General features: G+C 35.5%; 1 protein-coding gene across 1 annotated transcript in view; it reads left to right on the top strand.

Annotated features, from left to right (window-relative positions):
• The window catches only part of LOC141515259 (sodium-coupled monocarboxylate transporter 1-like), a 37,748-nt gene that overhangs the window by 11,296 nt on the left and 9,290 nt on the right, over positions 1–17,162 (top strand). The window contains exons 6-11 of the mRNA XM_074226684.1: positions 1,806–1,946; positions 7,572–7,701; positions 10,222–10,310; positions 13,140–13,252; positions 15,806–15,873; positions 16,710–16,796. Coding sequence (XP_074082785.1) covers positions 1,806–1,946; positions 7,572–7,701; positions 10,222–10,310; positions 13,140–13,252; positions 15,806–15,873; positions 16,710–16,796 — 628 coding nt within the window. The remainder of the gene's footprint in view (positions 1–1,805; positions 1,947–7,571; positions 7,702–10,221; positions 10,311–13,139; positions 13,253–15,805; positions 15,874–16,709; positions 16,797–17,162) is intronic.

Genomic DNA, 17,162 nt, shown 5'->3' with positions numbered 1-17,162 from the left:
TTATGGAGTTGATCTTGGAGATAGGAACATCTGGGTTGAATTCTACCTCTAACCAATTCTATCTGTGTCACTGTGGGCAAATCATTTAATTTCTCTATGGCTCAGGCAGCATCCTAAGGTTATAATTTATAGGTGAGTTACCAATCTGCATCAGTGGAGGGACTTCCTTGTATGAAAGAAATCACAAGATTTGACTTTAAAAGAGATATCTCAGAACAATAATGTGAATCAAGGAAGTCCATGTATTGGAAATATTTTACAATCCTGAAATGTTAGAGAAATGTCATTCATACTCATTAGAAATGTAATTAAGAGGAAGGTTCATTTACTATAAAAATCAGAAATAAATATTTGTGTTCTGGATAAATGTGTTAAAGTTGAATGTCTTAGAGAGCTTCATATTATCTTCTTTTCCACCATTTCTCTGGAGGCAATCTGCTTAAGAAAGGAATATTCCTTGGAGGATTTGGACACAAAGTCCTTCCTCTCTAGAGGGAGAAACCAAAGTAAAAAGGAAACTTCTTTTAGGTACAAAACTGTGGGTAAAGTTGAAGTGGAGGTAGGGGCAGAATGTGGGTGAGGTATTCAGTCAAGATGGGCTCACAGGGTAATTTTAATAAAGGAGAATTCTATTAGAGTTCTGTGGTCAGTAGGAAAATGCTAAAAGAAGTGAGGTATGGCCCTATAGGAAGCCTTTTAAATTGTCCTCCTTGAGGGCCCCGGTCAAACTCAGATCCTAGCAAACTTAGATAAAAACTGAGGTCACAAATCATACATATGGATACTTGCAGGTATCTATACACCTATGGAGTATATTTGTGTGTGTGTGTGTGTGTGTGCGCATGCATACACATATGTGAGTATATTTCCACATATATATATAAAATTAATACTTCAAGCCATTAAAATCAGGTAGGAACTATATTTTAATCTGGGTCTGTCTGAATTTGGGAGCTTTGTGGGCCATATTTGACACATGTTCTCAAAGGTACTCACTCCATCTGAGAGCCCTGCTTTGCTATTCATCTACCCCCTGACCTCGGATATACTGGTAGCTTAACTTCCCCCTGATCCTCGATAATCCTCACTGTAAAATAAGGAAGGTAGAAAGGATTACTATGGCATTTTCCACTACAAGTCTTTTAGAAGTGTCTTTGATCTCTGCATTACTGAGGAGCTGAGTCTTTGCATAGCTGATTAATGCACAATGTTCCTGGTAAGTTGTGGAATTTTCTCCTGGTTCTACTCCATTCCTGTAACACATATTTTTGATTCTGGAGAAATATATTTCAGAAGGTTCAGGGGAATTTAGCTAGAGTGATGGGATATTCTAAGGCAAAATTCTGAAGACCCAAAGAGAAAGAATTCTGATGTATAGTCAAATGGAGAATTATCTATGAAATAGCCATTCTCTTTCTTAGAGTCAAAGAATAAATAAGTGAATGATGAGAATTCTAGCATGTTGGAGCTACAGGTGATCTGAGATTTTATCTATTAAGAGGATCATGTTGCAATCCCATCTTAGACTGAAGTTCAGAGTTAGTAACTTGTCCCAAATCATATGGGAAGTAAATGATGGAACCAGGAATGAAGCTCAGGTTTCAATGCTCTTGACATTGTCACTTAGTCTGTTCTAGGCCAAACCCTTCATTTTAAAGTGAAGGAAACTGAGGATTATTGGCAGTTATGATTATTCAACTATAAAGACCAGGCTTCCTTCCCTTAGTTTTCAATGGGAAAACTATTTCAATGAAAACTTTCTTTCTGACAGTCTAACTTGCTTCCTCTATTACTTTCCTGCTTAGCTTCAATCCCAATCCTCTTCAACGATACACCTTCTGGACGATCATCATTGGGGGCTCCATCACATGGCTCACCATCTATGGGATCAATCCTGCTCAAGTCCAGAGATATAATGCCTGCAAAAACCGTTTCCAAGCAAAACTGTAAGCGCTATTCCAGTATTATGCATGTATCAATGTTCTTAAATGTCCTTTGGTTTTAATGAAAGACTTTTTAAATTTAATTTTTATTTAATCCTTTTAAAATAAGGACGATCAAGTCGTAAAGGATTTTAAAATTAAAACTCAGGAATTTATATGCTAGCCGAGGGGAAAACGGAAGACTATATAAAATTATGGAGTAGGAAAAATTTGATCTTAACATAAAATAGCAGGTCAGATCTCCTTTTAAGGAAAATGGTAGCTGTATGGAGGATGGACTTGAATGGGGAGAAGCTTGAGGTAGGAAGATCAATTAGAAGGCTATTACAATAATTTAGGGTAGGAGAGAGTCTGTGAGTGGAGGGCAGGAGTGAGATGAGAGAGGTGTTGTGGAGACAGAAGTGGCAAGACTGATATATGGGCTGAGAAAGAGTGAGGGGTGATGGTGATGCTAGGGTTAGGAAAAAGGGAAGTTTAAGAAGTGGGTGGGTTTTCTTTCTGGATAGTACATGAGAGAAGTGGGGGGGGCAGGGAGATGTACTGAATTTGTCATCAGAGGATCTGGAATAAAATCCAACTGGGCCTCCGTTTACTCATCTATAAAATGAAGGAATTGGAAAAGAAGATTTCTCAAGTCCATTGTAGCTCTAGGGCTATGATACTATAATTGACTATGCTCCCCCAAAATAAATAAACCTTTTAGAATAGTCAAATAGTTCTGGCTTTTGAATCCAGTTATTCTAAAGGGGGAAATGGAGATATTTATATATGTGTCATCACTAAAACAAAAATCCACAAAACACCAAATTTCTTATTGAGCTTCTATCAGGCTAGATGGGCTCCGTCTCCAAGGAGCTAAGAGTCACGTCAACAAGGATGTATTACACATTCTTTTTTTTTAAAGATTTTATTTATTTTGAGTTTTACAATTTTCCCCCCAATCTTACTTCCCTCCCCCCACCCCCCAAATGGAATGTTACACACCTATTCTAGGTTAAATCCTGAGGGTACATATATAAGCAAAAAAGAATAGACCCTGCCCTCAAGAAGTTTCTATTTTAATGGGGCCAGTTGAGTACCACATCTGAAGTCAGGGAGACTCATCTTCCTGAGTTCAAATCTGACCTTAGATATTTATGTGACCATGGGCAAGTCACATATCCCTGTTTGCCTCAGTTTTTTCATGTGTAAAATGAGCTGGAGTAGGAAATGGCAAACCACTTCAGAGTCTTTGCCAAGAAAACCCCAAATAGGGTCACATAGAGTTGTACACAACTTAAAAAAAAAAGACTGAAGAAGGGGGAAGATAATATCTACTCCACATGTCCCCACTCTGCCATCCAATGCAACCGGACTCTTGATATGTAAAAGGTAATTAAAAAGCAGATGGATGGCTAGATTCTCATAAGGGGAATGATAACAAGGGAAAAATCAGGGTACTAACATTTAAACACTTAAAAAGTCAAATTATCCTAAAAGGGGTAATTAGTCTAGTTGTGAGTCTATATGTCAAAGCCAAATGGTTAGAAGAAATGGAAGCTGTCCTATTACTCTTTTTTTTAAATAATCCATTCTTTTTAAATGAACTTTTATTTTTTTTTTCCAATTCCAGGCAAAAATAGCTCTCAACATTCATATCTTTTGCAAGCTTTTGAGTTCCAGTTTTCTACCATCCTCCCTTCTCCCCCTCTCCATGGCAATGTGCAATCTAATATAGAGTACGCGTGTAGAGTTGTGCTTAATGTATTTCCATATTAGTCATGTTGTGGGGTGGCTAGGTGGTGCAGTGGATAAAGCACTGGCCCTGGAGTCAGGAGGACCTGGCTTCAAATGCGGTCTCAGACACTTAATAATGACCTAGCTGTGTGGCCTTGGGCAAGCCACTTAACCTCATTTGCCCTTGCAAAAACCTAAAACCCCCCCAACATATTTGTCATGTGAAAGAAGAATTAGAATGGGGGTGGCTAGGTGGTACAGTAGATAGAGCACTGGCCTTGGAGTCAGGAGGATCTGGGTTCAAATCCGATGTCAGACACTTAATAATTATCTAGCTGTGTGGCCTTGGGCAAGTCATTTAACCCCATTGCCTTGAAAAATCTAAAAAAAAAAGAATTAGAATTAAGGAGGAAAAACTATGAGAAAGAAAGAAAAACAAAAGAAGTTTTAAAAAGTTTCACAGAAAGACAATCCTGGGACGTGGCTCTTAAAAGTTTTCTTAGAGGTAGAGGGATTGAAGTTAAGTCCTAAACCATGCTTAGAATTTGCCTCCAGGACTTAGGCGAACTGATGGTGAGTGAACTGAGCAGAACCAGGAGACCATTGTGCACACTAACAACAGATTTGGGTGTGATGATCAACTAATATAGACTTAGCTCTTCTAAGCAGAAGGATGATCAAAGATAATTTTAAAGGACTTGTAATGGAAAATACTATTCCCAGATAGAGAAAAAACTATGGAGTCCAAATGCAGACCAAAGCATAATATTTTTAATTTTTAAAATTTGTTTTATACTTTGTTTTTTTCTCCTCTTGCTTTTTTCCACTTTTGATCTGATTCTTCTTTCACAGTATAACTAATATGGAAATTTGTTTGACATAGGTTATACTATAACTATATCAGGTTACTTCCTGTCAAGGGGAAATGGGGAAAAAAGAGAGGGAAGGAGAAAAATGTGAAATTCAAAAATCTTGCCCAAAAAATGAATGCTGAAAACATTTTGCTTGTAGTCAGAAAAATAAAAAAAATTATGAATTTGTTATATAATACATTATACATTTTATTCATTTATTTAAAAAATAGAATTTGCCTCAGGAAACAAAAGATCTGACCTCACATGGGAATGTGTTAACAGATGGTTTTATGTGGAGTAAATGCTTGAATAGATGGTAATAAGATTGGTTGGGGCCAATTTAGAGTTCTTTGAATACCAGGCTAAATTTGGAATTTATCCTCTAGGCAAAGGATGATTTTAAAGCTTGGGAGGAGTGTTTGAGGAAGCTTATTCTTATCTGGTGTTCAAGACTGAATTTTCTCAGAAAGAGAGATAAGCTGGTACTGTCCGTCTGGTGTTAGGTGATAAAGACTTAAAATGAAGCTGGTAAAGGAGGACCAGTAAGGAAGAGATTTTGAAACCAGGAAGCTAGTGTTTATTAAATTATGTGAAATTAAGAAACATTCATTAAACTCTTATAATGTGCCAGACACTGTGCTATTCACTCCAAAGACAGAAACAACAATCCTTGCCTTCAGGGAGATCTATTATGCAAGGAACACATGGAGTTTTAAAGATATAAAAATATATAAGACAAGATTTACATAGATTTTTAGAATTTTAGACTGTAAGCTTGTTGAGGGCAGGGACTGGTTTTTTTTAATTAATTGTAACCCCAGCACTTTGTACACAGTAGGAAGCATTAATAAATGTTTATTGGATTGGATATAACTGGGAGGAAGAGGTTATAGGAGACAGGAAGTGGATCAGAAAAGTTCATGGGGTAGATAATGTTTGAACTAAGCTTTTAAGAAAATTAGGGAGTCTAAGAGGGATAGACAAGGGGAATGAGCTGTGTAAAAGGAGAGATGGGAGATGGAATACTGCATGAAGGGCAGAAAGATCAGTTTGGCTGAACCAAAGCATATATGAAGGGCAATTTCTGGAGGATATAAAGAAAAGCTGCCCCTCAAGAAACTTATAGTCTGTTGATTTTTACATTGTTTCCATGATATACGTTGATCTCAGTTGAATGTGATGAAAGAGAAATCATATCCTTAAGGAAGAACAATAAAATATAGATAGCAAAATTACATAATAAGATAATGATTTTTTAAAAAAAATTAAAGGTAATAGTCCTTGGTCTTTGTTCAAACTCCACAATTCTTTCTCTGGACACAGATGGTATTCTCCATCACAGACAGCCCCCAATTGTCCCTGATTGTTGCACTGATGGAATGAGCGAGTCCATCAAGGTTGATCATCGCTCCCCATGTTGCTTTTAGGGTGTACAGTGTTCTTCTGGTTCTGCTCATCTCATTCAGCATCAGTTCATGGAAATCCTTCCAGGCTTCCCTGAATACCCCTCCCTCCTGGTTTCTAATACAACAATAGTGAAGAAGCTTATATTCTAATAGATAAAGACCACTGAATAAAGAAACTGAAAAACAAGTCTGAGGAAGAAGTCCTGAGCAGTGCATGTAGGTGGGTGTCCACCTTAAAAGGAGGTTCTGAGAGGAGCTCTTTACTCTCCATTCAGAGAGAAGTTAGGACCCCAGGTGAAGAGAATATTGATGAGAAATATATAGTCAGAATGAATGCATGTTGAATCCAGGTTCTGAAGAGCTTTAAATGACTAACAGAGGGATTTATACTTGATCCTACAAGCAATGGAATACCAGTGGAGTTGGCTGAGCAGGGCGATTCTCACATATTTGGATATCAATTAAATGAAGAATGGGTTCAAAGTTTTAAAACTGGGTTACAAGTAGAATAGTGATAGCATCGGCAGAACTAGTCTAACCAACCCAATGCTTGAGTAGATGATCGCTTCTCAAGCATAGTGCCATGGAACTTTCTTTTGGAGTGTTGGTTGGGCTCATTGACCATTGAGATACCTTCTGTTTCTATAATCCTTAGAAGACAGACATTTTGTCCTTTGTTCTTTTTGCTTGTTTGTTTGTTTTGCAAGGTAGATGGGGTTAAGTGGCTTGCCCAAGGCCACACAGCTAGGTAATTATTAAGTGTCTGAGGCTGGATTTGAACTCAGGTACTCTTGACTCCAGGACCCGTGCTCTATCCACTGCGCCACCTAGCCACCCCCTTGTCCTTTGTTCTTGAAGAAGGCCATGACATCTGGGAGGTGATGCCATGACGAGTACATGAATTAGATCTGAGTGAGGGAATGATGTGAATCTAGATCCAGTGGCCAGATATAAATCAGGATGACTGGAGATGGTTCTGGATGTGACGCAATTAGGGTTAAGTGACTTGCCCAAGGTACACATAGCTAGTAAGTGTCTGAGACTGTATTTGAACTCCCATCCATCCTTCTGATTCCAGTGCCAGTGCTTTATCCACTGTACCAGAGGCAAATCTGGAAGGGTAAATGTTCCCTATTTAAAAAAAAATATCTTTTGCCACAGATAGGCATAACCAAGTAAAATATATTTCTCCCATTTTCCATGTCTGAAAGTACATATCTCATTTTACATATTGAATCCATCATCTTTCTGGAGGAGGATAGCATTTTTTATCATCAGTCATTTGGAAATAGGGTGGGTCATAGTATTGATTAAGGTTCTCCTAGTTCTGCTCTCTTCATTCTGTCTCAGTTCATACAAGTCTACTTAGAGTTCTTGGAAATTATCCCTTTATCTTCAGCTTTAGAGAGCAGCAAAATATTCATGGTCAAATTCATTTGTTTTCCTTCATTAGTTGCTATTATAAAAAGAAATGATTATACCAGGGTATTCCATAGAAATTTTTTTTTTGCCAACTAAAATATATTTATTTACCTAATGATGTGTGGAAACAAAGTGATAATACCTGTTCCTTACCCCCCCTCCTGTGACGTTTCCTAAAAAATCCTTAGAAAAATTAATGATGGCATTTTATTTATTGTTTGTTTGTGTAGGTCCCTTTATATAAATCTTATAGGATGCTGGGCAATTCTTACCTTTACTACATTGTGTGGCCTCGTCCTTTATTCGAGATACCATGACTGTGATCCTTGGACAGCAAAGAAGATTTCAGCCCCAGACCAGGTCCAGTACTGAAACTTTTTTTATTGAATACATTAGCCATAGATTAAGAAATAATATTGTTGGCTTAGAATATTCCTATATGTTCAGTGGACAATAGGTAAGTTCACTAGAAACTATTAAAAAATTAGGCAAATTTGTATATTAATATTTTATATAAATATATATGTAGTTGAACTATGAATCTTGGATGCAAAATTAAAATAATAGAAATCTGAAGAGAGTATAAGGAGAAATTAAGTGAAATATTTCTGACTGAACAACAATTATAATGGGACACTCTTAACCATGATTTTTGAAGGTCAGTTTAAATATAAATGAAAAATCAATGGGAAAGTAATAGAAAATCATGCAGTGTCAATGCAATATTGTGTCCTTTTCCTGCATGGTTTAATATCCAAACAGTTTTCTAATCATTCGTGAAACTAGCAGCATTTTTCAAATTCTATTTTTGAATCTAATGCCCTAGGTGTAAGAATGCACTGCACATTCTTATAAAGTTAACTCTTTGAAAAATGTAGAGTATAAAATTTTTAAGATTTAAGATTTTAAGAAAAAATTAATATTTTTCTTTTCTTTTTTATTTGTGGTATTTTCTTTTCTTTTTGCATCATTTTCATTTCTGAATGAATCTGTCCTCTTCTCCTACCTACCCAGTCTCTTGTAAGAAAGAATATTTTTTACAAAGAGAAAATCCCCAAAATACAACAAAAAGAAACAAAATCAATCCTTTTTAGTAAATCCAAACAATACATCAACTATATCAGACAACTGCCAAATATGATATATTCCTTTCCAGCAGTCTCCCATTTCTGCACCTGAAGGGAATTACATTTATTAAAAAATCATTTTTTGTGACCAAGTCTGGTCATTCATTATATTGAGAAGGACATTTGTTCTGATTAATTATTTACTCATTTAGTACTTTGAAACTCTAGGTCAGTCTAGCAATAGCAAAGTTCTTATGTTATTGGATTTTGTTACAGTTTATTGTGAGGAATATTTCCACTATATCTTTACCTAACAGCAAAGGCTCATTTACTTTGCAGATTAAGGCATTATTAATAAGAAAATGAAAATAATAATTTGTATTTAGAGAATACTTTAAAGTTTACAAAGAACTTTCATTATATCTTGTATAAATATTAATGTAACCATTTTATAGATGAATAAACTGATACTCAGAAGAAAATAAGTAATTTGCCTATAGTACCAAAGAAAGTATCAGATCCTCTTGATTTGAATTCACATCTTCTAAATCCAAGTTAAATGGTCTTTCTCCCTGACTATTCATTCTATAATGAATAATTTATATTATAATTTCTATAATAGCTACTATTATAAAAAGAATTTTATGAAAATAGAAATAATTATATGAAAAATCAATATGCAAAGATTTTTATCATTATGATCTAATGTTTAGTAGATTTTGTATTTAGAATTCTGTTCAAAGTAACATGTTAAAAGGATTTGTAATGATTGTCATGCCTGCAGAAGCTTCATAATTTTCCTGATTGGGGAAAAAACCCAACTTATAAACTTTGGAAAAACCCATCTCTGATCTATCGTTGAATTTGTTAATTTTTTTAATGAACAGTATTTGTCCGTTGTTATAATTGTCAAAATAATATGGACAATGTTCCTTCACACTCTTATTATCGATCAGTTCCATTCAGATTGACTCTGACAAAAGAGATGTCTATGGTCCATTGGGTTACTGTTGTAGATATCAATTTTAGAAGGTTAGTTGCTAGTCAGAGGATCAGAAAATAACCAAGATTTTTCTGGAAGATGAAAAAAACCCTTTGAGTTTTTCACTAATTCACTAATCTATGTCCCCAAAGGGTGAGCAAATCATATTATCCTGGAGATAAACAAACTGTTTATTCAATTATAATGGAATATTATTGTTCTGTAAGAAATGATGAGCATGCTGAATAGAGAAGAGCAGGAGAAAAGCTTAGTGTTCTATTATAAAAAGTGAAATAAACAGAACCAGAAAGTCAGCATGTACAATGATTATAATAATTTAAGCTGAAAAATCAACAATGATAAAACATTAAAACTTAATATTGTAAAATTAAAAAAAGATTGGCCATAAACAAGAGATATGAGAAGGCACTGTTCCTCCTCACCCTCCACCCCGTTCTTTTCTAGAAGCCAGAGAGCTAATGATGTGGAATTTTGAAATAAAGTAATATTGTTTTGATGTGTTGATATCTTTCACTCAATTTTCCCTCTTTCCTTTTTTCTTTTTACAAAAGTTCCTTTATAAAAGTTATGGTAGCAGGTACTTAAAATCTAGGCAATAAAACAATACAATTTATCTAAAAGTAAAAGAAAAATATTTACTTTTTAAAAAGGCAAAATTCTATTAAGATACTTATTTTAAACATTCATCCATTTGAAAAAACTCAATCTCTGACAGTGTTGGATTAAATGAGAAATTGATTTCTTTCATTAGTGATTTTAGATTTGTTTCTCTGTTAAGCAGCAACATTAGCAAACTTTGGACTTTTTCAGCTCATGCCCTATCTGGTAATGGACATTCTCCAAGATTTTCCAGGACTCCCAGGACTCTTTGTGGCATGTGTATACAGTGCAACATTGAGGTATGAACTTTATATAATTAATGAAGTGTGATTTTGGAGAGCTTTTTAAAGACCTTCATATTTTATGAGCTGAGGTTGAATTCTAGAAAATAGGAATTTTAAGCTTGTGACATATATATATATATATATATATATATATATTTATATATATATATATATATATATATTCCATTCAATACTTAGCAGGAACTGTGACTTTTTTAGATAGTCTTCATCAATTACTCCAACCAAGAAATGTCTTCTTGAGGTTATGGATCCACCTCTTTGGACTTATGCAGTCTGGTTATCAGACAATAGTCCTTTGTTGGGATGACACTTCTAACCTTTCAGTTTGATCATTCCTGCATGTTAACATTTTGCTCTTAATGGTCTGGAGACTTCAGAATCCCCTCAATGTCATGATGACAGACCCCAATGTTGTTTTATTACCTGTATTAACCATATCAGAGAGGTGGTTATTCCTATTCCCAATCTCTACAAAGTGGATGTTAACTATTTAAGGGGAGGTTGCATGCTTAATGGAACTAATTCTCATATGGAGTTTCCCATTCCTAGTGAGGTTTCAATGATAATAATTCAATGTCAACAATTTTCTCTTGTCCTTAAAGATTTCACTATTTGTCAAAAATAGATGCCTGAGTTATCTATTTAAATACTTATATGGGGCAGCAGCAGATAGAATGCAAGAGTCAGAAATATCTTGGTCCAAATTCTGCCTTTGTTATCCAAGGCTTATTATTTAACCTCTCTGGATTTCTTTCAGTGGTCTAAGGTTCCCCATCTTTCTTGTATGTCATTGACTTGGCAATTAGGTGATACAGTGGATAGAGCACAGCTAGGATTCAGGAGGATGGAAGTTCAAATCCAGCCCTCAGACACTTAACTCTTACTAGCTGGACTTTGGACAAGACACTTAACGCTGATTGCCTCACATCCTGGACCATCTTTAGTCTGGTCACTAGGCCCAGATGATTCTGGGGGAGAAAGTGAGGCTGGTGACTTAGTACAACATCCCCTCACTCAAATCCAATTTATATGCTTGTCATGGCATCACCTCACTGATGTATGTCATGGTCTTCTTCAAAAATAAAAGGCAAAGGGTGGCTAGGTGGTGCAGTGGATAGAGTACGGGCCTTGGAGTCACAAGTACCTGAGTTCAAATCCGACCTCAGACACATAATAATGACCTAGCTGTGTGGCCTTGGGCAAGCCATTTAACCCCATTTGCCTTGCAAAAACCTAAAAAAAAAAATGAAGGGCAAACATTTTGTCATGCATTCCATTTTAGCAGTCTGGTGAATAATATAGATCCCTTCTTAGTATAATACTTTTAAATGTATAAAATAAAAAACATAGGATTACAGGAAAACCAATTAATTATATTAAAATATCTTATAAAATATTTTTAATAACAGGCTGATAAAAAGTAGATTAAAAATTTCTGTAGAATCTAAAAGTTTAAGATATTGGTGGATGATGATCCTACAATCATGAATTCCTAGGATACCATGGTTAGCTACAAAATGGGTAAAGATACAGAATTTCCTTCCTGAATTTATATATATTTGCTGAATTTATTGAATTTATGCTTATTACATATATATCCTGGAATTATATACATTTCAAGGTTTATGTTCAAACCAGCTTATTCTTAATATGATTTATCTCCAGGGAATAAGATTTATAATTGATATTTTTAGTATGGTAGCATAGTGCTTAGAGAACTTGCCATGGAATAAAGATGCTCTGGATTCAATTCCCATCCAGGAATCATAGCTGCTAACTGGCCATGGGAAAGCTATCTGTCTTCTCTCTTCCTTAATGAATTCTCTAACACAATAAATTGGGAAAGGGTTGTTGACTTGCTTTGGCAGAGGGAGTTTCCATACTGAAAGGGGGCCCATTCTAATGGTCTCCTCACTTCTGTCCACTCTACTCTCCAAAAGAAATTTGTAGCTTATTTTCACAAGACAACTTTTAATGTTTCTTTTAAAATTATGATCAACATAGTGAGTATTTAAAAATACATAATTTTTATTCATATATTATCACTATGTAATTCAGTTCAGATTGAAAATTTTAGTTAAAGCCTCTTAATTATAGTTTTTTTCAAGGCAATGGGGTTAAGTGGCTTGCCCAAGGCCACACAGCTAGGTAAATATTAAGTGTCTGAGGCCAGATTTGAACTCAGATATTCCTGACTCCAAGGCCAGTGCTCTATCCACTGCGCCACCTAGAAAGCCTCTTAATTATAATGGGTACTGGAAGCATAACTCTCTTTCCTTGTCTACAGAGGAGTGACTGAATAGTTAGAAATATTAAAACAAAATCTTTTGCTTTCAAGCATTTTTAGTCTATCTTTTTGAATGATGGAAAATATTCTGTTAGATTGGGGAACACGCAGGATTTAGGATCTGTTTTTCATTTTTTCTTTGCATCCCCAGTGCCTACCCTGGCCCATAGTAGAAACTTTAAGAATACTTGTTGGATTGAATTGAATTGAATTGATTTCGACAATGTACCATATTGGAAAACACATTGGTTTTGGAATCATAGGGACAGGGTTCAGCTTCTTCTGAGGTTTGCTACCTATTTGATCTTAACTGATTTATCTAATTTCCCTGGGCCTCAATTTCCTTTTCTGTAAAATGGAGTAGTTGCCTTACATGGCTTCTGAGGTTCCTTCCAGTTCTAGGTCAGAGATCCTAGAAATAGAATCAAGTACTGAGGGTCAATAACCAATTTTTAAAAATTTCATTTTCTAACTTCACAATGTTTATGGGAATAAACGGAACAAAGAAAAAAACAGTTTTCCTTTATCTTCTTTAGTACTGTTTCTGCCAGTGTCAATGCTTTAGCTGCAGTAACAATCTCGGACATCGTCAGACCTTACTGCCCATCCCTCTCGGAAAAGACTCTGTATTGGCTTTGTAAAGTGACAAGTAAGTGACCACAGAATAGGGAGAGAGAAGAAGGAAATCAGAATTTATGAAGTGTATTATCATGTGATGAAATGGACAGCTAGGTGGAATGGTGGATAGTGTCAGAACTGGAGTCAGAAAGGCGCATCTTGAGTTAAAATCTGATTTCAGCCACAGACTAGCTCTGTGACTCTGGGTAAGTCTCTTCATCCTGTTTGCCTCAGTTTCTTCATCTGTAAAATGAAGCAGCAAACCACTCCAAGAATGGAATTATGATGAATCAGCCATGGCTAAAAATGGCTGAATAATAGAATCATGTGTGTGACTATATCCTAATAGAACTATTAGACCTTCCCTATGTCTTCTCTAGTCTAAATGCTAAGAATTAACACATAGATTTTTTTTTTTGGTAAAGTAGTGCAGTTAAATGACTTGCCCAAGGCCACACAGCTAGGTTAATTATTAAGTGTCTGAGGTCAGATTTGAACTCCTGACTCCAGGGTCTATGCTCTATCCATTGTGCCACCCTAGCTGGCTCACACCTATAGATTTTTTAGAGCTTCCCGATTACATATTCTATTTAGCTTCAGTCTCACCATAATCATGTGAGTTAGTTGCTATTGTTATGCCATTTTTGTAGAGGAACAAACAGAATGAGAGAGGTTAGATGACTTGCAAAGAATCAAACGACCAGTAAGTTCCTGAGGGGAGAAGATTTGAACTTAAGGTTTACTTGACTCCAGATCCTATTAATCACTCTTCACAGTCTGTCTGTCTGCCTTAGCTATCTGGTCCAACTGTCTTATTTTATAGATGAAGAAACTGAGGCATGGAACTGTTAAGGAAATTATATGTCATCACATAGTAAGTAACAGAGTCAAGATTTGAACGTAGTCCTATGAGTTCATTTACAGCAACATCATTTCAGAAACTAGACAAGAGATAGTGATCCCTGAACTAAAGTGTTGGGGCTTTGTTAGTGGAGAAAGAGAATCATTGTGAGGGATATTGTGGAGGTTTAATCAACAGACCTTGGATATTAACTTTGGAATATGAGTAGTAGTGTGACTTTACAGAAAGAGGCAGAGCTGATTATAAAGTTTTAAATCTGGGTGATGCAAGAGGATTGTGGTTACTTAAACAGAAATAAGGAATTTTGTATGAGTAATTCCTTAGAATCCCACAATGATGTAATTTCATTATCTATCAAATAAGGAAGAACCAAACCAAGAGTTACCAAGAGCTGGGGAGGAAAATGTCTTATTTTTGAAGAAGTGGCAGGGTGTAATGGATGGCCTGGTGCCTGAAATGGAGTAGGCTCTTAATAAAGGCTTGCTGAGTTGACTCTAAAAGTAGTAATATTGGGGGTGTCTAGGTGGCTCAGTGGATAAAGCACCGGCCCTGAAGTCAGGAGTACCTAAGTTCAAATCTGGCCTCAGACACTTAATAATGACCTATCTGTGTGGCCTTGGGCAAGCCGCTTAACCCCATGTGCCTTGCAAAAAGCCTAAAAAAAATAGTAATATTAACACCTGTTGTTCCAATCTCAACCAGTCAAACACCAGACATTTATTAAGTGCCATGTGCCAAATAATATCCTTGACCATAGTGAAGTAAACATGGAAGTGAGATATTTCTGATCCCTAAATCTGCTAGGATGATAACCAATCTTATCACCTTTCCCCTGGATTAGTGAAATAGTCTTCCAATTGTTCTCTATGCCTCAAGTGTAGGATCCAGACAGCTATGTATACTTGGGTTCTCCTCTTCCTCTCTTTTTCCCATTAAATAGATTTCTGGTTGATTTATGTGCCTCAAGACTCTCCCCAACCCATCCATCCTCCACATAGCTGCCAATGTGATTTTCCTAAAGTCTAGATCTAATCACACCAGCCCTCTACTCAATAATCTCTAAAGGGTTCCCTATTACTTCTAGGTTCAGATATAAACTCTTCCACTTAGCATTTCAATCTCTACATATATATATATATATATATATATATATATATATTATATTTTCCAAACATCTTAGACATTATTCTCCATAATGCATTGTGATCGAATAGCTTATTCCTTGCATGTGGTAGTTTTTCATGGTTGGAATGCTTTTCCTCTTCTCTGCCTCATTGGAATACTTGGTTTACTTCTGCAGAATGCCTTTCACAATCCACTTAGCTGCTAGTGTCCTCTAAAGTTTCCTCCATATAGTAACTTTTATGCACACATTATCTCCTCTGTTAGAATATAAGATACTTAAGACCAGAGAATATTTTGTCATTGTATCTGTAGAATCCAACAAAATGCTCAATACTAAGTATTAACATACTTAATAATGCTCATTTATTGATTGATTTAGACTAATACTCAAGCACCACCCAAGGGTCTTATTCATCAATTTTGCATATACTTGTTAGGAAAAACATATCATTTTTTTTACTTTTTAACCTGCTTTAGCCTATATGATCATCCTTCAGACAGTCCATTTCTCTATACTTTTGGAATCTTTGAATTTATTCCATTGAGAATATTAATTATCTGCATCAAAGTGATCTTGATTTTATGTCTTCTCCCCAGGTTGGCTGTTTGGAGCCATTTGCATTGGAATGGCTGCTGTGGCATCTCTTATGGGAGCTTTGTTGCAGGTAACACTTTCGTCAAACCTCATAGAAGTCATTTGTAGATTATATAATTATACCTCCTATTCTCTAGGTTTTGTTCTTTTGAGTTTTATTGGAATAGCCAGTCATGCTATTGCCTCAAGATATTTCCTCTTCCCTTTCTTAAGTTAAACTCCAAGAAAAAACTATCTTTACTTCCTCTTTGATTTCTCAACTCTTTGTTGTCTGGCTTCTGACCTCATTACTTGATTGAAGCCATTTTCCAAAGTTGCAAATGATCTGTTTATTAATTGATAAATTATATGGGATTTTCTCAATTCTCATCTTTCTTGACCTTTCTCCTACATTTGGCACTATTGACGATATTCTCTTCTGGAGACTTTTGTCATGCTGGCCTCTCATATATTTTCTCCTACTTGTCTGATCACTCCTTTTCATTCATTCAGATTCTACATCCCAACTGTGAATATTTTTCAAGGCTCTGTCCAATAACTCTTTTACATCTCTTTGACATGTTTTCAAACTTAAGTTTTCTTTCTTGTTTTAAATTTAGTTCCCTTCTCCATTTATATGCTAAGATCATTTTTAACATTCATCCATTTCCAATCTTATTAATTCCACATTTTTCTACCATTCTCCCTTCCCTGTGGCAGCAAACAAGCTGGTATGAATTGTTCATATGCAAGCATATTTAATATATTTCAAATTAATATTCACTCCTTTTTCATTTTGGAAAAATTAGCATATATTATCACTCTGTTAATGATTTCTAAACCTCTTTCCTGTTGAAATTGTAAAACTAGTGACTTCTTTAAACTGCCCCCCCACAGCTAATCCATGATATTTTATTGTCCTCATAGATGGTGCTCACTATCTTTGGTGTGATTGGAGGGCCCCTTTTAGGCTTGTTTTCTTTGGGCATCTTGGTCCCCTTTGCCAACTCAGTGGTGAGTATAAACTATGAATATGATTACTTTGTGTTCTCTTAAAATGCAGTGGAAATTAGTGATTTTTTTTCTCAAAGACAAAAATGTAACCTCTCTTTTCCAAGAGCCCTTTCCCACACATTCCTAATGTCACTGCCTTTTTTTTTGAATTCTAAAGGACTTCAAAGATTACTGTTTGAATGCAAAAATTTTAGATCTCTTTATGAAGAAATTGGCTCTTTTGGGACCCCGAGAGGTTATTATCCTAGAGATGTTAAGTAATAGTAAGGATTTTAGCATTTTTGACCTTGGTCTTTCCTCTGTAGTACTCCTAGGTTCATATCAATGTAATTACTTTGCAGATATTTCTATATATGTACTCTTTCT

This window comes from Macrotis lagotis, chromosome 2 (genome assembly GCF_037893015.1).
Source record: "Macrotis lagotis isolate mMagLag1 chromosome 2, bilby.v1.9.chrom.fasta, whole genome shotgun sequence".
Classification (NCBI taxonomy): Eukaryota; Metazoa; Chordata; class Mammalia; order Peramelemorphia; family Peramelidae; genus Macrotis; species Macrotis lagotis.
This window is presented reverse-complemented; position numbering and strand designations above follow the sequence as displayed.